The following is a 25,350-nucleotide window of genomic DNA, read 5'->3' as shown; positions in this document are numbered from 1 at the left end:
AGTTGCTTACAGACTTTCCCATTACCAAGGGCTGTTTAATGGTACAGAATTAGAAACGTGTGTTGATGAACTTACTGGCCTGCTTTCCAATTGGCTATTACCCATGTTTCACAGACCACCTTACTGCATCAGGTGGATCACTCTGTTGGGCCTCTTTCAACGGCTCAATCTCTCATGAACACACTGCAATCACGCACGCACAGAGGAACCCATCGCAAAGGCAGTGCCAGCGTTTGGGGGGGGGTAGTAAAAAAAAAAAAAAAAAAAAGAAGGCGTGTCCGACAGTCTACCGCTGTTACATGGCGTGCATAAATTAGCCCTTGCAAGCTCCTACGCAGCTCTGCGAATCAGGAGAGTTGCCAAGGAAGCTGCAGATTCCTGGCTACCTTTTTGATTATTCTCTCTGCTGATTCTCCTGTGGACTTCTGTGTACTACCCAGGCTGTGTTAATTGGGCTTTCCATTATCTTGCCCCTTGTAACTACCTTTTGTGAACAAGTTCCTATTGGGCTTGAATTCAGACTTGCTTTTGCCTAATCAAGAGGTTCCCAAACTTTTTTTGAATCACGGCACCCTAGAGTAACAGCATTGTTTTCATGGCACCCCTAAGCCAAACGTTTGTTACTTTACTACATTTTTATCTGAATAACAAAGTTTAGTATATTGTGCTTACCTGTCATCCTTAGGTTCAGTTATGTGGTGTTGGACAGGTTTGAGCTTCTGTTTGTCTATATATTTACATTACATTGACCATAAATAATTTTATTTGGTGCTGGACCACCAACCTGAGGCACCCCAGGGTCCACGGCGCACAGATTGGGAACCACTGGCCTAATCATTTTAAAAAAATTAACAATATGGTGCTCAATAGGTAAACGTATGTGCGATAGATACATAGATAGATATGTCCATCCTCTTCAAAAGTATGACAATGTTAGTCTGGCCATGCACTCTGGGGTTGTTGTGTTAGTGCAGAGTAAGCTGATTTGAGTTGCTAGACGGCATTTAATCAAATGATGGTAATGACACTTTGGTGGTACCAAAAAAAATAAAAATAAAAGATAACTACATTGTTATCGTTCAATCGCTCATTAATCCTGCACTATAATGTTGGAAACTACCAGCGATGCGTGCTCGCACTGGTCGTTTCCAACATCAATCATCGCCTGAACATGCTGGTCAATCTGCTGATAATGACAAATTGACCATGTTCAGGGATGAGGGAGGGTTCCTACACTAAATGACATATCGTTCAGTATAGGCACTACCGGGGGTGAAGAGGAACGACTACAATGTTGTAATCGTACTGTCATTCCACTATCTGCTAGTGGATGTGCCCCTTTAGGCTGGGTGAGGTAATCTACATTTGATAAATTAAAGACTACATAACCTGTGAGTGACATGTACCACAATCAAGAAAAATGTAAGAAGGGTAGGAGGAGATCAAATGGATCACTGGCAGCAACACCACTGACCACACCCCCTGAAGAAGTCACGTGATCAGGCCAAAACTGTCAGGCCATACCCACCTATTAAACTCTATTACCATATTGTTGCATGCAGTTTGTAATAGTATTTCTCTAATCATATATTCTTAAGGTTATACCTTACAGGCACGCCGATTAGCAGTGGATATTGCTGAGTGCCTGAGCATTAATAGTGTTCAATTGTACAAGTCTGTGGTATGCTATATATCCCCATCACCTATCACTTGCACAAACGGAAATAGAGCAGATGATCACTGGAGATTTCATGGATCCAGCTGGCAAGTCAGAGACTTCTGGGAGAGTAACACTACCTCACCCTATTTGGCTAGCATTGCAGCATCCATGAGTCTTAAAGCTGTACCATCTGTATCCATTTCAGGTAATACACAGAGGGCCTGATTCAGCAAGGATCGCAGTTGCTTATACACATGCAATCGGCCGATTGTTGCGTTCTGTGCATGCATCATAGTGTGCGTGATGGCCACTGCGATCACAGAGGCTATGCAGAGTGATTGACAGGAAGTGGCGTTTGTGTGTGTGGTGACTTTGGGGGTGGTCGGGCAAACGCAGGCGTGCCAGTGCGTTGGGATGGCGTTGCAGGGGACTGCTTAAATTAGCCACTTCAATACCATACGCAGCCTGAGGCCTCAGAGTGTGTGCTGAAGTAAGCATTTCCTCAGTGAGGTCTGACCTGCCTTTAAACTGTGCATATGGGTCCAATGTTGCTCGATGTTACCAACTGTTCTATGTTGCCAAAGTATACGGATGTGAGTGAGGGGAACTGGGCGTCCTTATGGGAGGCTGTGATCGCAATGTGAATGCAAACATTTGCATATCACCGCTGATATTAGCAACTGCGTTGCGTGCGTATAAGCAGAATAGCGATCCTTGCTGAATCGGGCCCAGAGAGGGGAGAACTTAAGGTTGCTGAAGAAGATCATTTACTATTCCACGACTCAAGCCACACAGTGGAATTTTTATGTTGGACATACCAGTGTGAATAACTACAATTATTATGACCATTACATCACCTGAGTGGCCTACTACAAACTGTGAACATTTATTAACTATGGTCCCATGCTTACTAGATGTTACGATAGGGCACAGAGGAATTTTCTTCTTACAGCTACTGACTTAGGGCCTGATTCAGCAAGGATCGTGGCAGCAAGCGCGCATGCAAATGAGTGTGATCGCAATGCCGCAGCAGCACAACATGAAGACGCCCACTTCCCTTTACTCGCATCCGGAATACCTTGCAAGTCGGTGAAAACATCAGTACCATCGGAGCCTCATGCACAATTAAGGCAGGTCAGACCTCATTCACAAACTGCTAAACTTCCTGTCGGTAACTAGAGGTGAGGCTGCATATGCCGTCGCAGGGGCTTAATTATGCATGGCTCTGTAACGGTGTTCAAACACACAGACACGCCTGTGTTCGCTTGACCACCCCCCATCACCACCCACAAATGGCACTTCCTGTCAATCACACTGCGATGAGTCTGCGAAAACACTGCAATCTCATTCCCGATCGCAGTGGCTAGTTCGCACATTGCGATGCATACGCAGATCGCGAAAATTGGCCGACCGTGCGTCTTAGCACTTGCGATCCTTGCTGAATCAGGCCTTTAGTTTGGACACCACCCAAGTGCGATTCACATTATCATTACCATAAATAGAGCAACTCAAATTGACTTACTCCCCATCAACAGAGCCACCATAGAGTGCATGGTCATACTAGCATTGTTTGCCTAAACCAGTGTTGGCTAACCTTGACACTCCAGCTGTTATGGAACTACATAACCCAGCATGCACTGCTACAGTTTTGCTATTAGGGCATGCTAAAACTGTGGCAGGGCATGCTGGGATATATAGTTCCACAACAGCTGGAGTGTCAAGGTTAGCCAACACTGGCCTAAACATTGTCTGATCTCCCAAGTACCAGACCCCAGTCTGCCTGACCACAAGCTGCATCATTGCTGGCATCGCTATACAGCCCTGCTCAAAGCTTTCCAGCAGAAGTTCTTTCATCTCCCTACTTCCTCTCCTTTACCTCTAGTAAGCCGTGAGTCACACTGGTGAATGGCCAAAGCCCCCCAACTTTCCAGGAACACAGAGTTGGTCTACTAAATTCACATTTCTGCAAATAAAAGCTGGCATCAGTTGTAGTTCTCGATATTCTGGAGCCATTACCTGAAAGTCGTCTATGGAAACTTGAGGGATATGGTAATTCACCCCAAATACAGGTAACTTTGGTCAATCAAACCAAAAATAACCTTCTCCAATAGGGAGTTGTAGAGGGACTTTTTGCAGATATCCTTGGTGCCACTTATCAATTACAATATACACCTGAGTCCTGCTAACAAAGCGGTACATATGTGCCCATTTACATAAGCCAATACCTGGAGTCTTGTACTAATTTATCTGGAGTTCTCCCCCTAAAGATTGCATCTGACTTCCCAACCCCTCTCCTATTTTCCAGCTGTTGAACATATGGTGGGCCCAATAAGGGAAGATTATTCAGGCCCCCAATGCATCAGTCATTGCCAGGATATAGGCCTGATTCTAACTTGCCCACTTGCAGCATATTGAAAGTGCACTTCTGTCACATCTTTATACATATCATTGAAACTTGCACCAGCCCTATGGTAGATGAAGCCTCTCAGTCTGAGTATGGCCTCCTATGTGAGTGGCTGTGCATCTTTTGACGCAGGCATTTTACGCGATGAAACCGACGAAAACCAAATCCGAAACCGGAAGGAGCGCAGCGCGAGATCACCAGTGATTTCCACCTTACACAGCGTTGTTAGCGGTGAGGACTGCCACAGACCAGCAGTAGAGTTCCCTCTGCCTGAGATTCTCAGCACCCTTGGAACGCTAGGTATACTGTACACAGCGGACATTAACTACCAAGCGTCCAGTGAACACTCTACCTGCATTGGCAGCATATCAAACCCCACTGGATATAAAATACAAATGGTTGGATGGTAATGTACTAAGTATCAACACCAGTAAAAGTCTTTATAATAACTTGCCACTACTAACCTATCCATCTGCTTGCTAACTGGCTGTGACTGTACACGAACGCTGCTTGCAAATTGGCTGTGACCTAACATAAATACATCATTCTTTGCTGCTTACACTCTAATCTACAAGACCGGTGCCTGACATTTTAATGTGTTCTGAATTTCTATAACCAGAAAGGAGTGTACTGTGTTTATACATTTTTATTGGGTATTTTAAAATTTTTAAATTATAGAGCCGGATCCGTGCTTTATATTATATATATATATATACACATGATTACAATGGTTTTCATGATACACATTTTCCATCTGTGTATTCTTGATTGATATAATAGGTCTTAATTGTATTATGTGCAATAAATTGTAATTATTTTTCAAATCAGCAGCTGTTAACTAGCGCTCCCATTATTCTTCTGTTTGATTTTCGGCGACAAGTCTGCGTCAACTTTGCCACCACCTTCTTACCTCCCAGGAACGCCTGCTAATAATCTACAGACCCCTGTGTGCGATTCTATACTGCGTCTCTGATCTCAATCAGGACACATGCGCTGTGCGACTCAGACACATGCACAACTGTGTTTGGCATAGATACTGCGTCCGACTCAGGATCCGGACCAATATGTCCCTCCTCTGTATGTGCGGTGTGGAATTATATTTGTTCTGCCTTCACTAATTGCTTGGAATCCACGGTAATCGATGATCGGCAAACCGCCAACGGAAGAGCAGCATGTTAAAAATCCCCAACTCTGAGATCCTGATCATTTTTTGGTCAATCGATGAATCAGGGCTTGCAATATGTTGGATTTCCTTGATTACCTGACCTCGGCAGAAAAGGGGGAACAGATGTATGGGCCCCATACCTCTAGATAATTTAAAGCAGTGCGTACAATATTAAGGCCAATTACAGCATTCACGAATGGGTGCTAATACATTCTCCTTACACACAACTTCTCAGGGCTGAACTTTTAAGAGCTATAGAGGAGCTGCATCAAAGCTACTAAAGAGTGGGGAAGTCCTGCAAAGCAACCAATCAGCTTTCTACCTATCATTTTATAGACTGTACTTTATAAATGCTAGCTAAAAGCTGATTTGTTGCAATGGATAACTTCTTCACTTTTTAGAATCTATGATATACAGTGCCTCCCGAAAGTATTCACAGCGCTTCACTTTTTCCACATTTTGTTATATTACAGCCTTATTCCAAAATGGAATAAATTCTCACAATACCCCATAATGACAACGTGTAAAGTTTTTTTTGAGCTTTTTGCAAATTTTATTAAAAAAAACAAACAAACTAAGAAATCACATGTACATAAGTATTCACAGCCTTTGTCATGAAGCTCAAAATTGAGCTCGGGTGCATCCTGTTTTCACTGATCATCCTTGAGATGTTCCTACAGCTTAATTGGAGTCCACCTGTGGTAAATTCAGTTGATTGGACATGATTTTGAAAGGAATACACCTGTCTATATAAGGTCCCACACTAGACAGTGCATGTCAGATCACAAACCAAGCATGAAGTCCAAGGAATTGTCTGTAGACCTCCGAGACAGGATTGTCTCGAGGCACAATCTGGGGAAGGGTACAGAAAAATATCTGCTGCTTTGAAGGCCCCAATGAGCACAGTGGCCTCCATCATCCGTAAATGGAAGAAGTTCGGAAGCACCAGGACAATTCCTACAGTTGTCCAGCCGTCTAAACTGAGCGATCGGGGGAGAAGGGCCCTAGTCAGGGAGGTGACCAAGAACCCGATGGTCACTCTGTCAGAGCTACAGCATTCCCCTGTGGAGAGAGGAGAACCTTCCAGAAGGACAACCATCTCTGCAGCAATCCACCAACCAGGCCTGTATGGTAAAGTGGCCAGACGGAAGCCACTCCTTAGTAAAAAGCACATGGCAGCCCGCCTGGAGTTTGCCAAAATGCACCTGAAGGACTCTCAAACCGTGAGAAACAAAATTCTCTGGTCTGATGAGACAAAGATTATTCTCTTTGGTGTGAATGCCAGGCGTTATGTTTGGAGGAAACCAGGCACCGCTCATCACCAGGCCAATACCATCCCTACAGTGAAGCATGGTGGTGGCAGCATCATGCTGCAGGGATGTTTTTCAGGGGCAGGAACTGGGAGACTAGTCAGGATAGAGGGAAAGATGAATGCAGCAATGTACAGAGACATCCTGGATGAAAACCTGCTCCAGAGCACTCTTGACCTCAGACTGGGGCAACTGTTCATCTTTTAGCAGGACAACGACCCTAAGCACACAGCCAAGATACCAAAGGAGTGGCTCTAGAACAACTCTGTGAATGTCCTTGAGTGGCCCAGCCAGAGCCCAGACTTGAATCTGACTGAACATCTCTGGAGAGATCTGAAAATGGCTGTGCACTAATGCTTCCCATCCAACCTGATGGAGCTTGAGAGGTGCTGCAAAGAGGAATGGGCGAAACTGCCCAAAGATAGGTGTGCCAAGCTTGTGGCATCATATTCAAAAACACTTGAGGCTGTAATTGCTGCCAAAGGTGCATCAACAAAGTATTGAGCAAAGGCTGTGAATGCTTATGTACATGTGATTTCCTAGGTTTTTTTTTTTAATTAAATTTGCAAAAATCTAAAAAAACGAATAAACTTTTTACACGTTGTCATTATGGGGTATTGTGTGTAGAATTTTGAGGACAAAAATTAATTTATTCTATTTTGGAATAAGGCTGTAACATAACAAAATGTGGAAAAAGTGAAGCGCTGTGAATACTTTCCAGATACACTGTAATATTGCCCTTCTGATGAAAGTGCAATAACGCACAGAAACGCATCAAGACTCTTATGAATAGACACCAAACAATTGCAGACAACTGTCTGTTTCCCCCCTCATGAGAATTTCTTCATTCATTATATGCTACAAACAAAATACTCATCGGAACTGTTTTGAGACAGCGAGTCACTAATTGGTAAGCCGAAATGCATCACTCCTAGCAAGGCCGTGTACGGGCTACACAGAAGGAGTTTCAGTGTCATCTCCACGGTGATGCCATACAAAGGTATGTTTCCTCTCTGGATCTTTCACTATTTATGTAGTCCTGCAGTACTAATCGTACTTCTAGAATCCAATATAGAAATACTTGCATACAAATCTGCAAAAATTATCCCAAAGGACCGCTTAAACGTCTTAATTTGTCCCAACATACTGTATCTTCCTAGTCAAGCCTAAAATCTGCACATCCACTCATTACTTGCTCCCATTTCTGTTTGCAGAACTTTGTGGAAATCCCTCTCTCATACAGCAAGACTCTCACAGCTGCCAAACCAAGTATTCCCTGATAAGCTGTGCATTTGGTATTGTCCAGTCTTACTTTACTAAGCTTTGTTCCTAATTGTACAGCACTTTGAGCTTGTTGGTACTATATAAGTACATGATAATATACAGTGGTGCTTGAAAGTTTGTGAACCCTTCAGAAAATAAGAGATATGGTAAGAACTTACCTTTGTTATCTCTATTTCTACGAAGTCCATAGGGTTCCACAGGATACCTTGGGGTATAGGCGATGGCGGTAGCATTGGGCACCACAGAGTTAAATCTTTTAGCCTCCCAGGATGCACTGGGGTCGCTCCTCTATACCCCACCCCCTAGCCAAGGCTATCAGTTTCGTAACAAGCCATAGGCCGGAGGAGGAGAAGAAAAAGAGAAGAAAGTCTGGAACATACAAGAATCACGTTCTCACCAGAGGAAGACGGAAAAACCGGCGACCAGATGAAAGCCTATCTGCAGTACAGGTGCGACAGGGCGGGAGTCCTGTGAAACCCTATGGACTTCGTAGAAATAGAGATAACAAAGGTAAGTTCTTACCATATCTCTTATTTTCTACTACAGGGTCCACAGGGGATGTCCCAAAGCAGTATCCTTTAAGGGTGGGGACGCTCCTGTGCTGGAAGGAGAATCCGCCGCCTGAAGGAAGCATCCTGAGAGTCGAAGGTATGAAAAGCATAATACCTTACAAAAAGTATGGACAGAAGACCACGGGGCTGCCTTGTAAAGCTGAACAGCAGAGACACCACGGTGAGCTGCCCACGACGGACCCACAGACCAAGTAGAATGAGTTCTAACAGAGGATGGAACAGGAAAGCCTTTATGAATGTAAGCCTCTGAAAACTCCATGCGAATCCATCCTGCCAAAGTATGCTTAGTGGCAGGCAACCCATCTTATGGAAACCATAGAGGACAAACAGGGAGTCCGATTTCCTAAGGGAACTGGTACGATCAACATAAATCCTAAGAGCACGTACCATATCTAAGGAGGCCTCACTAGCGGAGAGGTCTGGAGAAAGAAAGCCAGTACTATGATTCCTTAGTAATGCGGAAACTACATACCACCAGAGGTAGAAAAACCAGGGCAAGTGCAAAGCACCGTCCTGTCACTATGAAAAATCAGAAAGGGCGACCTGAGAGAGACCCCAAATCTGACACCCTTGTAGCAGAAGTAATGGTCAAAAGGAATACAGCCTTAGCTGTAAGCCATTTTAAATCCACTGAGCCTAGCTGTTCAAATGGCGGTCCCTGGCGAGCTCTTAAGACCACAGCCAAATCCCAAGGAGCCACTGGAGGGATGAAGGGAGGCTGATTACGAAGTACACCTTGCATAAAGGCGTGGACATCAGGAAGTGTAGCAATCCCACGCTGAATCTAGACTGACAGGGCAGAAATTTGCCCCTTCAGTAAAGCAAGGCGAAGACGATGATCTAAGTCCGCCTGTAGGAAAGCCAAAACCCTAAATATCCTAAAGACCTGAGAATTATATCCTTTAGGACGACACCAAAGAAAGTATGCCACACACAGTGGTAAATTATTGTAGAAGTAGATTTTCAGGCTTTGGTGTTAACCACAGAGCCGGAAACACTCCTGGACCTTAAGAGGGCTGTCTCAACAGCCACGCTGTCAAAGACAGATTACCTAGGTCCGCAGATGGAAAGGACCCTGAGACAACAGGTCCGGATGTAAAGGCAACCATATCGGAGTGTCTACTAAGAGACCCCGAAGATCTGAGAACCAGTGCCGTCTGGGCAACTCTGGAGATATCAACAGAAGCGTGTCGCCTTCTTGCTTGAAACTGCAAATCAGTCAAGGAAGAAGGGAAAACGGAGGGAATAGGTACACAAACCTGAAGGTCCATCTGATCGACAGAGCGTGTACCAGAAGAGATTCTGCGTCTCTTGTTCCTGACCCGTACACAGGCAGCTTGTTGTTGTGTCGGGAGGCCCTGAGGTCTATGTCTGGAAGGCCCCACTTGTTCACCAGATGTCGAAATACCTCCCAGGGAAGAGACAATTCCCCTGGATGCAAGTCTTGACGGCTGAGGAAGTCTGCTTTCCAGTAGAGGACCCCTGGTATGAACACTGCTGAAATGGCAGGGAGGACACCTATGTCAGAGCTGCCCGACTTTGGGCTCCATCTTGGCGGTTATGAAAATCACCGTGGTGGTATTCCAAAATTCCAAGAGATTTTTTTTTTTTTTTTTTTGGAAGTGCAGATTTTGTTAGCGTCCACCTTCCTTGAAAGAAGTGTGGACCCGGCACTGCACCTCAGCCTCGGAGACCGGCACCCGTCGTCAGAAGGACCGAGTCAGCAAAGCAAAAGGGACGCCCCCTGTCCAGGTGAGCAGTCCGCAGCCACCAGGCTAGAGACAGACGTACCGACGGAGAAAGCACAAATGTCTATGTCTTTATCCGATTGGGCAACCCCTCACAGCTGCAGTGGATCAACTGCTGCAGAGGCCTGGAGTGGAACTGGGCATATTCCACCACATCGAACATCAACCACACGGAGCCCAGTAACCTAATTGCTGAGTGCACAGGCAACCGACGGCTGTGAAGGCAACTGCGTATTCCTGCCTGTAATGCAGAGATCTTGTCTCCTGTTACAAAGATCCCCAGGAGATGGAAGACCAACAGGGCTCCGAAATGGAGCATCCTCAATGAGGGAACTAGGGTGGACTTCTTTAAGGTTATCAGCGAACCAGTATTCTGCCGCACAGATATATTTAGTAGCAGATTGCGCTGAAGGATTCCTGGAGACCCTGCTAACAACAGGAGGTCGCTCAGATAGGACAACAGGCGGACCCCCTGCATCCGCAAGTGGGCTGCCATGACCGCCATGACTTTAGTAAATACTCGAGGCGCAGTGGTCAGACCAAAGGGCAGTGCCTGAAACTGGAAATGGCGGCTTAGCACCGCAAACCCGAGGAATTGCTGATGCGCTAAGATAATAGGGATATGCAGATAGGCATTCTGAATGTCTAGAGACACCCTGAAATCCCCGGGTTCCATTGCCAATACAATGGAATCAAGAGCCTCCATCCTGAACTGAGGAACCCTGAAAGACCTGTTTAGGGACCGGAGGTTGGTCTGATGGAAGGCCTGTAGTGAAAAACCGTCTGGGAGGCCTTTGCCGAAAAGGAGAGGCATACCTCTCTGGCCCAAGTGACCACGGTAGTCAGATACCCGCATTGGGCGAACTGAAAAAGCCGGCCTCCCACTTAGGGGTCCCCCCAAGGGGCGGCCCGTCAGGCCGAAAGCTTATCGTCCAAGTTGGGAGTAGGACGTGTTGTACTCTAAGCCTGCTGCTTTGGAGAGGCCAATATCCTGGTTGCTGACTGCCTAGGAAAGGACTGCACTTTGTATTTACCCTGGGTCCCATAGGGCCGAAAGGACAAAGCACCAGACCCAGAAGGGACCGCAGCTGATGGCAGACACGCAGACTTAGCTGCTGCCAGAGTATCCACAATTCAAATGAGGTGCAAATAGGACCTGACTATGAAAGGGCAAGTATTCCAAACTCTATTTGGAATCTGCATCCGCTGTCCAAGAGTGCAACCATAGGGAGCGGCAAGCTGCCACGGCTGCCGAGAAGAATCTGGAAGCGAGGAAACTTATGTCCAAGGCTGCCTGATTAATGTACGTGGTTTAGTCTCTGAGATTGCCCACCAACTCTGCCTATTTCGGCGACGAGTCAGAGTCCAAAGACAATTTAAAGCTATCAGCCCAGTGCTCCATGGCTCTGGCCACCGAACACACGGCCATAGCTGGTCCGGCCGCCCCTCCAGCAAGGGAATAAAGAGAATCTAGGCATATTTAAACCTTACGGATCCGTGCATCCCTGAAAAAGGACATGGGGGACATGGGTAACGCAGCACTCCTCAATAGGCGTGTTACATGAGAAACTACCTGAGACGGAGTTTCCCACTTGGAAAAAAAATTATCCGCAAAGGGGTATGCGACAGCCAAACATTTCTGAGGCTGGCATCTTCTACCCGGATTTCTCCACGCTTTCTCTAAATGATCCAACACTGACCAGATAGAGGAACGCAGTGGCTTCACCTTTAATATCCTTAAAGAAGGTATATTAAGTTTTGGGCACGGGGGGATCGTTATCCTTAATAACCAAGACCGCACGGACTGCCCGTAGAAGGCCTGGTACATATATTTTTGACTTAGACTCCACCTTTTAGTACGAAGGGGTTCTTGGTCTGAAAGGTCAAAAACAAAATATCACCGTCATCAGATGTCATGGCAACATTATAATGCAGAACAATTCTGATACACTTCAGGCTCAACGATGACTCCCCTGCAATACGTCCTTTCGATGCTGTACCGTATTGGACAGTGAACTTACACACGCAGGTTCCTGCGAGACCTGGGTGGACAAGAGCGGGAGACACTGGGGTATCCCAGCTGCCTGGGGCACCCCTGCATTGGTGAGAACCCGACCGACTGCCGTTATAACCCATTTGGGGAAACGCATATGGTAACGCCAGGGTTGTGGCCAGCTGACCCACAAGGGTATAAGTGCCTTAGCAAAATAAGGCCAGGGCATTCCTGCACAGACGCCGGCACAGTAATTGGGCGTGATATCAGAAAACATGCCCTGCATAAACCCCCAGTGATTAAATCACCCTCCGCTACTGGTACCTTACAAGTGGTACACTGTAGCCGTAGTGGAAATTCACGTTCACTCTCAGACATAACGAGTGTAACGGAGTGTATGTGACTCCCCTCACAGATAAATACTTTTATAATGAGGCATGACTACCCTGCAGCACCGCACTGCAAGGGCTGGATAGTAAAACGGCTGATAGTCAGAGTGAAAGTACAGTCACAGCACTAGCAATAAGTCACATACAATGCAGAAATAACATGCTGCACTACCAGCGCTGAGATCCATTACACAGACCAGAGCCTGGTAGGAAACAGCACAACATACACTGACCTTACCTTAGTTGAAGGAGAGGTATGCAGGGGGACCTGGACCACACAGCTACCAGCTTCAGCGTCCAGCAGCGCTTGCACATTCAGGTAAAATGGCCGCCGAGGAGCAGAGAGGAGGCGGGCCCCGGGGGAGGAACGCTGAACACAGCCCGCCAGACCGCTGTGGAGAGGCACTGTGCAGCGGGGTTGGCGCCGGCTGTAAACAGGGAAGGCGCGCTCCTCTGGCATGCATTTAACCCCAGGGACGCCGGACGATTACCGCTCAGCCGCAGCCCGCTGTCCCTGGGGCTTGTGGAAGCGCAGGCTAATACCTGGCTCCACTCGCAAGCCAGTCCCCAGGGAGCCCCCTGCCTGGGGACTGAGGACTGTGTTTTCCGGCGGGGACCCGCCACTTACCTTGTCCCCTTAGATCCGGCCATGGGGCCTGATTCATAGCCGGACGCTATTTGCGGACGCTCGTTCTGAAAAAGGGGCTGGCTATTTAAATTGAGCACTCGCTCTCTGCGGTCTGTTGACGCCTCTATGTCTGAACGAGCGAACGAAACATGCGCTCGCTATTTTGTAAAGACGCCCCTTGGCCGCTCGCATCATACGTCATCTCCGCTATTTATTAGATTAATCGAGTACATCGAAAGGCGTATGAACTGCTCGCAATTCTTGTGGTAGCATTTTCCTACCGCAATCATGCGAGCAGTTCAGGCTAAAAGACAACCAAGTGACGTGGTCGATGACGCTGCTTTGTTAATTATGCACTCCCATTAAATGCCCGTTTTGACCGTTTGGCACGCCTGCGTTCGGATCTCCACTTCCCGTTTTCAAGCACCTTCCCCTGTTACCACCCACAAACGCCTCATTCTGTCACTGAAATTAGCAGGCATTCGCTATTTTGCGAGCACACGATTTCCGACCGCACTGACTGGTTGGCGCATGCGCATTACAACCCATATGCATGCGCAGATGTGCGAACATCGCTTGGAGCGAATGAGCGGCTCTGAATCAGGCCCACAGTCCGGGGTCAGCGCTAGCCGTGACCCCAGACCCCCACCAGCATCCCCGGATCGGTACCGGCATTCTGGTACCGGCGGGGTGAAGGAGCGACACAATGGACGTCTGAACAGACTGTCCATGCTGTCTGCTCTAGATGTGCAGCCACAGCTGCCTCGGAAGATCTTCAGGGGCTGTAACAGCCCCACTCTGCGACATGTGCTCCGACTCCTGGCCGGGCACCGACGAAAACTGATGGCCTTGGCTAGGGGGTGGGGTATAGAGGGGCGACCCCAGTGCATCCTGGGAGGCTAAAAGATTTAACTCTGTGGTGCCCGATGCTGCCGCCATCGCCTATACCCCAAGGTATCCTGTGGATACCCTATGGACCCTGTAGTAGAAATTTCTATATTTCTGCTGAAATTTGGCCTAAAACTACCTCAGATTTTCACACAAGTCCTTAAAGTAGATAAGAGATCCAAATCAAACAAATGTGATTTTATTGAGGAAAATGACCCAATAGCACACATCTGTGAGTGGCAACAGTATGTGAACCTTTGCTTTCAGTATCTGGTATGACCCCCTTGTGCAGCAATAACTGCTTCTAAACTTTTCCTGACTGTTAATTGGTGGAGTCCAAACTCTTTAGAGATGGTTTTGTTACATTTTCCAGCCTGATGAGCATCAACAACTCTTCTTCTGAGGTCCTCAGAAATCTCCTTTGTTCGTGGCATGATACACTTCCACAGACATGTGTTGTGAACATCAGACTTTGATAGATCCCTGTTCTTTTAAAAAGACAGATTGTCCACCCACACCTGATTGTTATCCCATAGATTTAAAATACCTGACTCTAATTTCACCTTCAAAATATCTGCTAAGCCTAAAGGTTCACATACTTTTGCCACTCACAGATATGCGATCTTGGATCATTTTCCTCAATAAAAAAATGAGCAGGGCTAATTTTTTTGTCTCATTTGTTTGATGTGGTTCTCTTTATCTACTTTTAGAACTGGTGTGAAAATCTGAGGTAGTTTAGACCAAATTTCTGCAAAAATATAGAATATTCTGAAGGGTTCACAAACTTTCAAGCACCAGTGTATAAGAAAAAAAAAAACTCTCACGGCACTTTTCTGGAGCTTTATTAGTTGATGTTTCAGAGTATTGGGTAAACCCATTTCACAAGACCGCATGCCTACATTCAGAAAGTGAATACACCATTACTCTGAAGCATCCTTTTGTCTTCTGATGCAGAGCTCAATATTCAGTAGCTTGGCATAATTTTTGCCTCTGATTCCTAGTAGCTGTCTCCTGTGATTACTTTAGGCATTCTGTAGTTGCAAGTGCTATGTATTTCCTTGGAGTATTGCGACCAAGGTCCAGAGAAGAAGAACAAGGAGTGACACATTTTCCTCAGGTTTGTTCATACTCTGTATAGCAATATTGCTTAAAATTATGTATAGTACTGCATCTTTTTGTAGTAAACAAATACAAGAACATTTTTGAGATTACAAAGACTAAATGGAAAACGCAATGGGCTTTGTCACTTACCCCCTGTACTCCATCGGACACCTCATATATTATCTTCAAAGAAGTGTCTCGTTCATATCCAGGTAGGCGTAGGCTCATACTTGTATGAGTTATGGTCACTCTCAGGGTGCCTTTGTCAGCTGAGTTTGTACTATCAAGACATTTCCCGCACAAGTCCTTATTTGGTGAATGACAATTATCACACACATAGTGACCACAAGATACTTGAACTACTTTGTTGCTGTGCTTGCATAAGTCACACACCGTGCCTGTCTTCTCCTCAGACTCCTGGCCAACTGCAGGACTTCTCAATTCACGTGATTTGCTCTCAAACCGTGGCAAACAACGCTCTTGCAAAATGTCTTTTTCATCATTATCGGTCTCCAAATGAGATCTATCTTGTGAAGGGGAGTTGTATTGTTCAGCTAAAGGCTCACTGGTATTATAAGTACTATGTTCATAAGTATTCACATCTGCTTCGAAATCTGGCAAACAATGTTTGTATGTGTCAAAATCTGTCTGCAAATTATCCAGTAAGGAGCTTTTTGTTTTAAAGTAATCTGGCTCTTGAAAAAAATTATTTCCTTTTATGTAATATTGAAGTTCTGGAAGTTGTGGAGAGATTTGTATGTTTTCAGCCTGATATGGTGGCAAACTGTTGAAAAAGGTTTTAGTTTCACTGGTGATTCTAGATAATGTGTCAGTACCATAAACCTGAGAAGCTTTCTGACCTTCCAAACTTCTGATACCTTGATATTCATTCATTTCTGCTACAACATCTTGACTTCCCAAGTCAGAAGATGATGGGGGACTCTGAGGATTGCTGTACAACATCTCTTTCACAGAATCTGGTTTGTTCCTCTCATCCATTGTCTTGAGATGTATAGAGGACTGACCATCATCTGCCACCACAGATGGTAAATTGCTATGGGATTTCACTTTGTTTTCTACTAGCTGCCTAAACCCTTCTAGAATAGCTTCCTGCATTATTTTGGGATATATAAGAAGTAGCTTATCTTTCTCCACCTTAGTGCAGAGTTTTTGGGAGATATTGCGTAACATATTGCACCACTCAAGTACTGCACTATCATCTGGACCTTTAATACCTAATGTGGAGTATTTAAAGCAAGAACTAGTAACATTTACACCCTTTTTCCAATACAATAATTGAATCTTTTCCTTTGCCATAGACAAATTGTGTTTGCTGACTGCCTTTAGTTTTAATACAGTGTTTCCATTAACTTTCTCTTCCATGAACAAGACTTCTGTACATGCAATTTCAATGTCTGCTTTGTGATGCTCTTTTACATAATACCAAAGCCAATCCTCCACCAAGATTTCATCTTTGAATGGGAATATGTCATCCTGTTGAACAGATGAGGTGTTCTCCCTAGAATAAATACGAGATAAACTATTGGATCTTCTGAGTTTACCTTCTGGTATTTTGATGTTTAAGTTGGGAGGGTCCATATCTACTAGGCTTGAGTAGGGTAGTTCACTTGATGCTTTAGTAACTCTTACAGGTTTGAGTGGTCCAGTGTTTTTAGTGGTGGATCTGTACTGCCTTATATCCTCTCTGCCAGTTTTTAGTGCTGGGAGAACATCAAGTTTTTTGAATGGTGGTAAGCTCTTGTTTTCAGACTTCTCATCTGTTTGTGAAAAACGAAACTCTTCGTTCTTATTAAGATTAAGTGAAGCTGTGTAGCCTACAAGTGTTTCCATTACTTTATGACTATTTGCATTACTCTCATGATTGAGCAGCTGTCTGCTGTTACTATTTGATGAAGTCAGGTATCTTTCTTCAAGATATGTTCTTGTTAAATGTGCACTGTGGTCTGTGGGTAAATTAAATGTTGCAGCTATTCTACTTCCCACTTTGGTTTCAGGGCGTTCATGCCTATAAGTGGGGGACATAGACTTGAATAGCTCTTCCCTCATGGTACTCTCCTGGCTTCCTCCAGGTTGTGTGCTACACAAGTTTAGGAAACTAGATGGCTTGTCAGCTTTCAATTGTGTGTCATTGATATACTGTTTACCTTGAGCCACATCAAAACCATTTCCAATAAGGTACAGGCATTTTTCATCTTCATGACAAAGGAGCATAGGATACAGTTTTTGGAGGTCTCCTAGTAGGGACCTCTGTAAGTCCTGATCTCCATTTATGTCTCTCTTATCTATCTGTTCTTTCCGAAGGATTAGTTCCAATCCTTGGTAAAGTCCCAAGAGTTCAAATCGTGCAGTTCTTAAATCTGTCAGATTATGTTGGCCACCATTTACAGTCTGAAGGTAAACCGTGGTGATGCCATCTGAACTTTCATCCACTGCTTGAACATGATATTTGCTTAATATTTCCTGATACTCCAAACTATGGAATCGTTTAATATACTTGAAGATATCAGAATCCCAGACAAATGGTTCTTGCAATTGCTCAATGGTTTCATTTTTCGGAAGATATCTTGCCTGCTCAGCAGCGGTATAAAGTGACATAGATCTTTTATCTCCAACCTGTGGTATACCTCGGACATCTGAGTGATTTCTGAGTACAGAATGGTCACTCTTGCCTCTTCTCTGCATATCCAATGAGCCTTGCTTTAAGCTTTCATGTCCAAGCTCTAACTTGTTTACAATCTCCATGACCAAGGTTTGAATCTCTGTGTATGTTCCACTTATATCACACGTTTTTAACTTTTCATTAAAGTCGAATTTGACATCTTTATACGTTTTTCGCAAATTCTTCAAAAAATGTCTGCAGTTTTCCGGGAATCTTCTGTAGTGCACAGTCAAAGACATTTTCTGAAACACCTGTACAAAAAAAATAGTTATTAATATTTCAATATTTGGATTTGCATAAACACTGGATACTTCCAATTGGGCAATAAGAATGTTCACACTTGATATAATTCATTATTAATTAGATAATTGTTTTTTTTTTTTTTTCTTTAATTTCTTTTATTCATCAGAGCAATAAACATTACACATCACATATCCTAAAACCAAATAAATAACAAATAGAACAAAAACCCATTAAGGGTATAGATATATAAATAATACAGTGTATTAATAGAAAAATATTTCCATCAAAAGGCAAAAACAAAAAATGGCAGAGTATCCAGAACAGTCTAAACATGGCAGGCACACACTCCCTAAACAAAAAAAATTATAAAAAAGGGGAAAGGAGACCCAAAATTAAACAGATCCCAGCCTGTAACAGACAAAGAAATGAGCGAATCATCCAGTAAAATCCGGGTTTCATACCAGGAAGTACTATGGAAGCACAAATGTATTTGGCGTTTAAGGGCCAATGTAAATGAGTCTATAAAACCCTCCCACAACTGGAAAAAATAAGTTGTCTTAGGGCCTAATTCAGCAGTGCACTGCTGAACGCAGATTCCCGATGATCGGGAATCTGCACAGGCTCATGACCCGTTCTGCGCATGTGCAGAACAGGTCTGCTAACCCGCACAAAGACTGTCGGCGATTGCCAGTCTGCTTGCATTTGTGGGCGGGGCGGGGGTGGCGATGGCCTCCGTTTCCTGAAAACGGAGGTGTGTCGCTGCCATTAGGGGGGGAGGGAAGAGGCCAGGATCTCTGTCGGCTGAGGGAGATTTCCTGGCCTCTTACTCTAATCTGCGGCGGCCGGCTGCGGGACCCCATGGGTCCCGCAGCCGTCCGATGGTCTGCAGAGTATCCGATGCTGCGTTGGACAACGCAGCTAGGAGGCATGATGCCTCATGCTGCATTACCATAAGTGCAAGGATCGCAATTGCAGAGCTGCCTGCGTGCAGTTTTGCAATTGTGGTCCTTGCTGAATCAAGCCCTTAGCCTCCTTATGCAGAGTGGTCTCTAGCCAATCCATTTGGAAGGCAAAAAAATAGTTTAGCCTGGAATAAAGAAACCAATGGGGGATCTGCATGGGACCACATCTGTAGTATACATTTACAAATTAGATAATGGTTTAGGATAAGTGACAAACTGTAAGTTATTGTTTCTCAATCCTTATTTTCAAGCATAGCTACTGTTAAGCATTTCTTAATAACCTTATGAGCACTGCTCATACTGCACACTATTTACATGTTTTTACTACTTCAATTGAAAAACAAAACACAACAATTCTTGTCTTTTCTGTTACTCCCGATGTATATGACATTTTAGAGAATGATCATAATGGCAGTATTCACTCTTTTTAAACCATTCAAACATAATTTTATTATGATGTCCGGTGTTAATAAGATATTCCATTGTGGCTCTGTTAAACAGCAAAGTATTACCTCCTCCACTATATTACAGACAGCTGAAACTCTGGCCCCCTCTCTAGAACAATGTTCTTCTGTCATCTGATACAGTTGAGAATGCAGTCAATGAGCTACTGTCCTTTACTGGCCCAGCACTGTGTATACATTCACCAATCCACACAGCACATTTCTACAAAGTAGGCCTGTCACACCGTCACTCAATCTGAGGCTGATGCATTTTGGGGTACAATTGCAGCCAACTCTGCAAAAACAATTTGCATTCACTAAAAAAACTGCATTTGTGTGTACAGATGTGTCCTCATACACCTAGACCCAATATGCCATGCAGTGTGAATGAGCTGCCAGGTCCTGAGCTTTTAGGCTGGCGGCTCAGGGTACTGACAGTTTCCATGTGGGATCTGCAGTCATTAGCTGGGTAGCGATGTATGTGGTCACACATACATCGCTAATGTATGAACTGGTCCGGGTGTCTTATTGTTATTTTGAAAAGACCCCTGGATGTTACGGAGACCAGCGCAAGAACTTGGGTGAGTATAGGATTTTTTTTTTTACAGGTAAACTATTAGATTACTACTTGGAGGAGAAGGGGACCGAACATCTGGCAGCAGGTAAGAACTGTATGTGTCAGTGTGGTAGGTATGTTATAAAATTTTACCTTCTATCGTTTGAGTGTCTTGTGGGTTTTTTTGTACAGCGGGGGTACGGGTGCCAGCCACCTGCTGGCACTTGTAGTTCCACGTGCCAAAGGGCAGGCACGCTGGCACCTGTAGTTCCACTGTAAAAACCAATAGTTTAATTATATTTTCAACACTATTACCCCTGCAGCCACCGCCCAGGGGTTCGGGGAAGAAAACCGGGCTTCAGCTTAATCCTGGGGTGCTCGGGAAAGGAGGGACCCCTTTATTAGGGGTCCCCACCTCCCCTGAGATCCCCAGTTTGGGGTGATAATGCTTTGGCCAGGGTGTCCCGGTAAAAGGGTCTCCTGGCTGTAGCATTACACCCCGGCCGGATTTGAGCCCAGTGCTGGTTTCTAAGCAATCTTTTCCCCTTATTATTAAAACCAGAACTGGGGGAACCCTACATGTTTTTTCCCCGTACTTTTGAAACCAGGACTGGCTGAGGCACCCAGGGCTGGTTATGCTTTTTTTTTTGAGGGGGGGGTGGGGAGAAACCCGATGTCATTTTTGTTTTCACATTTAACCCTTTGTTGACATTAAAAACACACAAGCAGCTTTCACATATCTCACTGATATGTGCAGGCTTCTTGTTTGGGAGTGTTTGGCTATGGTCAGACATTTGCAACTTGGGGGAGAAATCTCGATCACATGGGAAACCTCCGTTCTGCGGGGAGTATATTGCCGCACGTTCACTTTATCAGCCGCACTCATGCAGGACCCAGCCCTGTGTAAAAGCAAACCGGATAGAAGAGCATCAGCATCTTCTGCTGCTATCTGCACTGGAGAAGCTGAGCAGAGCAGCACTGGGGTGGGGACGGAGCCCGGCTACCTGATGACTCCTCGGATATTTAAGCCAGTGATCTGAGGAGTCTGAAGTGAGCTGAGCTGTCTGCTTCAGTCTCCTCTGATCACTGGCTAAAGAGCCGATGAGTCATCAGGAAGCTCTGCCCCCACCCCAGTCAGTGCGGTGTTCAGCTTCTCCAGGGACCCTGGCAGCCAGCGTCAGGCATGCAGACTAAAGGGGCACATCCACTAGACGATCTACTCCCTGTCCAATCTCTAAACGATTTTCCCTTAATTTTTTCCCTTGAAATTTTATCTTTCAGTCTGAACGATTTGCAAACGATTTGCAAACTATCTTTAATAGATCAAGTGAAATTGACCTGCATGTTCAGTCGACTGACGAGACGATCAGACGATCGGCGGGAGCGCGCATCGTTGACCGTTAACGACCAAACACTGCAAGATTTATAAACGATTTTTAAACGATTGAACGATAACGACGTCGCTATCGTTCAATCGCCTGCTAAAATCGTGTAGTGGATGCCCCTCTTAAGGCCCGTATTTAATTAGAAGCGAAAAGCTGAGATCCGCAAAAAAGTATAGCTGATTGAGACTTTTCGCCGTATTAAATTCCGTCTGCTTTTCATGTACGCGGAAATGCAATGCTATGTAATAGGAGAAAAAGATTCGCCTCTGAATAGGTGGTGAAAAGAAGTGCAAAATCGATGTTTTGGGGTGCAAAGGTGGGGAAACTACTCTGCACCCTTGGGACAGCCCCCCAAAGGATAACTGCATCAAAAAACTCCTTAGAAAAATTGAGAAACACCCCAATAAAGCACTTTGAAAAAGGGGGCAAAAAAGTGCAAAGTGGGGGTACAAACTTAAACTAGAAAAATAGACTTTTGGGGGGTCAGCAAGTATGGGTGAGGTGTTTTTTTGATTGCAGGTGCGTTTTTTACGATTTATTAAACTTTACTTTAGCGACTATAAACCATGCTTGCACCCATTTTCAAGTACCCCAACTTTGACAGGACTACTAATTTTCACCCCAAAAAATTGCTTAATGCTATTCTTCACCATTTGTGCAAAGACGTTAATTAGAAGAAACAGACCTTAAGTACCCCAAACAGCTTTATTAGGGCTATTCGGGGGCATGTACATTGATCCCCATTGTTAGTGGATCTTTTAGGGGGTGTCAGGCTGATTTCCCCAATTCTGACAGCACTTTTCGCCTGTTTTGCATTCGCCGGTTTGAGGTTTCACATCTTTTGGAATTGAATAGGGCGAATCGCAAGTACGTGCGCAATAAGTTTCTGCGGATAAAATACGCAATGTAGGCGAAAAGTCCGGCATGCAAAAAAGTATCGCAGGTGTGAAACTAATTGAATACGGCCCAAGAAGCAGAAGAATGAAGATGGCCCTGGATGACTTTTCCTTTCAGCATTGGTACAGGTAAGTGTTGGAGGGGGGAGCACAGTGTGGGTGACATGTGGGGAGGGGGGGAACAGTGTGGGTGACATGTGGGAAGGGAACAGTGTGGGTGACATGTGGGAAGGGGGATGCACAGTATGAGTGACATGTGGGAAGGGGGAGCACAGTGTGGGTGAGATGAGGGACAGGGGTGCACAGTATGAGTGACATGTTGGAAGGGGGAGCACAGCGTGGGTGAGATTAGGGAAGAGAGTGCACAGTGTTGGTGACTGACATACATATATTACATATAATTTTTAAGTAAATTTTGTATTGCCCGCAAATTATATTATAAATATCCAAATGGCCCTCGGAAGAAAAAGGTTCCCCACCCCTAACATACACCATCAGAAAACATCGATCTCAGCTAAACACGCTTCTTGGTAAATTTGAATGTTTCAGAAGCCTAAAATCACCCGAGTTTCAGTGATGCAAAACTCGACCAGGCACAATTCTTAGAAAGTGTACCCCTTAGTATGACTAATTAACCCCACACTCTGCCCTGTGCCTGCTACATTTTCTGTACAGTTTTGGTGATTGCTCTCTTCCAGCTCTTCTACACTGACATCTGCCAATGCCGCACAGCCACAACGCTGAAAGTACGGGGAGGAGCTGGGTGCATCTCAAAGTTTAAATATAAAGGAAAGAAGGATCAATGGCGATATATCATCATTTGGTCACACAATGAGACTAAAATAATAAATATATAAGTATATAAATATAGGAATGCAAATCTAATCAAAGCAAAATAATACTTATACCACAGATCATCACTTATAATGGTTCTGTTTGCTTGGTCAAAAGTTCCAATGTTGGTCAATGTATGTAAAAGAAAGAAAACAATAAAAGGACCAATGTGTGGTATCGTAATTAATTTGAATAACCAATGTCCCTAATGAGTGAATGGAAGTGGAACAGTGATGTAGATTTTTCCAGAGGTATGGACAGATCCTTACCACCACTAGTCGAAATACTGAGACTACCTAGAAACTCACTTCAACGGTGTGTGGGAAATACTTATAAAGGTATCTTTACTTCACCGCATGTTGTTTGAAGTAGTGCTAAAACTCACGTAAATAACGATCCTTCTTTCCTTTGTATCTATACTTATTATCTACACACCTGTCTGGGCAAGTTTTGATAAAAAAGGATTACCGCATATACTCGAGTATAAGCCGAGTTTTTCAGCACAAAAAATGTGCTGAAAAAGTACCCCCTCGGCTTATACTCGAGTCAAGTGTAGCACTGACCGGACGGAGTTCGGTCAGCGCTACACACTGCCAAACACACAGCCGCCGGAGCCGGCAGCTGCGTGTTTGGTGTAATCAGCAGCCGCTGAGAGTCTGACTCCCACTGCGGGAGCCATCTTCCGGATCCCGCAGTGGGTGATGGGAGACACGTCGTTATGACGCCGTCTCTCCCATGCAAAGCGGCCAGAGGAGCGGACAGCGGCGGGACCAGGAGCGGGAGTTTCAGGTAAGTGATTTTTTTTTTTTATTCTTGTCACGTCTCTCTCTACTGGGGGGGGGGGGGACTACAGGGGGCATTATCAGGGGGCGATTACTACAGTGGGCACTAAAAGGGGGGATTACCACTGGGGGAACTACCAGGGGGGGATTACTACAGGGGGCACTACCAGGGGGGATTACTACAGGGGGGGATTACCACTGGGGGAACTACCAGGGGAGGATTACTACAGGGGGCACTACCAGTGGGGGATTACTACAGGGGGCACTAAAAGGGGGGGATTACTACTGGAGGCACTGAAAAGGGGGATTACCACTGGGGGCACTACCAGGAGGGATTACTACTGGGGGCACAACCAGGGGGAATTACTACTGGGGGCACTACCAGCTCCTGCCATTTCCCACACTAGGCTTATACTCGAGTCAATAAGTTTTCCCAGTTTTTTGGGGTAAAAGTAGGTACCTCGGCTTATATTCGGGTCGGCTTATACTAGAGTATATACGGTAGGCCGATACAAAATACCTCCTTGCGCCAGAAATCACTATTCACATATCTTTACTGCATCTCAAAGTTGTCTGATTGCTCAGGCTATTCCCCAATAGGAAAGGCTGTCACTCTTTGCTGCAGTATGATCTGCCTAATGGTTGATCACTTACCGATAATCCTCTTCCCTCACACTCCGGCCCCAACTTCACTGCCATCACACTCTGACATCATCCCCCTCCTCCTTCATTCTCCTCCTTTCCTTACATTCCAGCCTCATCCTCTCATCCATCACCCTCCTCCTTCCCTCACACCCCCCCCCCCATCTCTCCTCCATCACGCTCCTTACTTTACAGTTGTGGCTCAGTAAATATCACAGAGAGTGGGTCTGCTGTGTTGCAGCAGCTTCTCATCATTAAACCTCCTTGCCCACCCCCCCACCCTACATGGCCAGTGTGTGTGCGCCGTTGCTATACTTGTCTGTGACTTCCGCTGATCCGGCATTACCATCTGCAGCTTACTTGCCGCTGTGTTTCACCGCTATGTCTCCATCACTGTGGAAGTTCATCTGGCATTTATGTCATCCGGCTACTGTACTATTGGGACATTACGTGCAAGCCTTATTAAATACCCTGTTGTTACACTCAGCTCTACGCAGGTCTATCTCAGGTTAGCGGTTAGTTTATTGTGCTGATTGAATATTGGGGTAATCTGTAGAACTGCATTTCATATCCCGTCTCTTCAGTACTTCAGTTCCTAATCGGGTTCCACTTCCAGGAATTGCATCAGAGCAATGCCAGAGCTCTTGCTATCTCAAGCTTGGCTCTGCATACATAAGACTCCGATTCCTGGCCTGAGTTCTGAGTTTCACTCTGCCGGTACTACATTGGTCTGAGCTCCAGGGTGACCACCTTTGTCCCTGGAGTGTGTCCTTAGCCCTGCTGGC

The 25,350-nt window shown here is 45.2% G+C and overlaps 1 protein-coding gene across 3 annotated transcripts in view; it reads right to left on the bottom strand.

The window, feature by feature from the left end:
* Positions 1–25,350, bottom strand: part of LOC148515029 (uncharacterized) — a 68,379-nt gene that overhangs the window by 4,589 nt on the left and 38,440 nt on the right. For all 3 annotated transcript variants that reach the window (XM_088480848.1, XM_088480847.1, XM_088480849.1), the window contains one exon: positions 15,293–18,073. In XM_088480848.1, the coding sequence (XP_088336974.1) occupies positions 15,293–18,073 (2,781 nt within the window). The remainder of the gene's footprint in view (positions 1–15,292; positions 18,074–25,350) is intronic.

Source organism: Taudactylus pleione, unplaced genomic scaffold, assembly GCF_031769625.1.
Source record: "Taudactylus pleione unplaced genomic scaffold, aTauple2 ptg000256l, whole genome shotgun sequence".
Taxonomy (NCBI): domain Eukaryota; kingdom Metazoa; phylum Chordata; class Amphibia; order Anura; family Myobatrachidae; genus Taudactylus; species Taudactylus pleione.
Note: the sequence above shows the minus strand (reverse complement) of the source record. Positions and strands in the feature narration are given on the sequence as shown.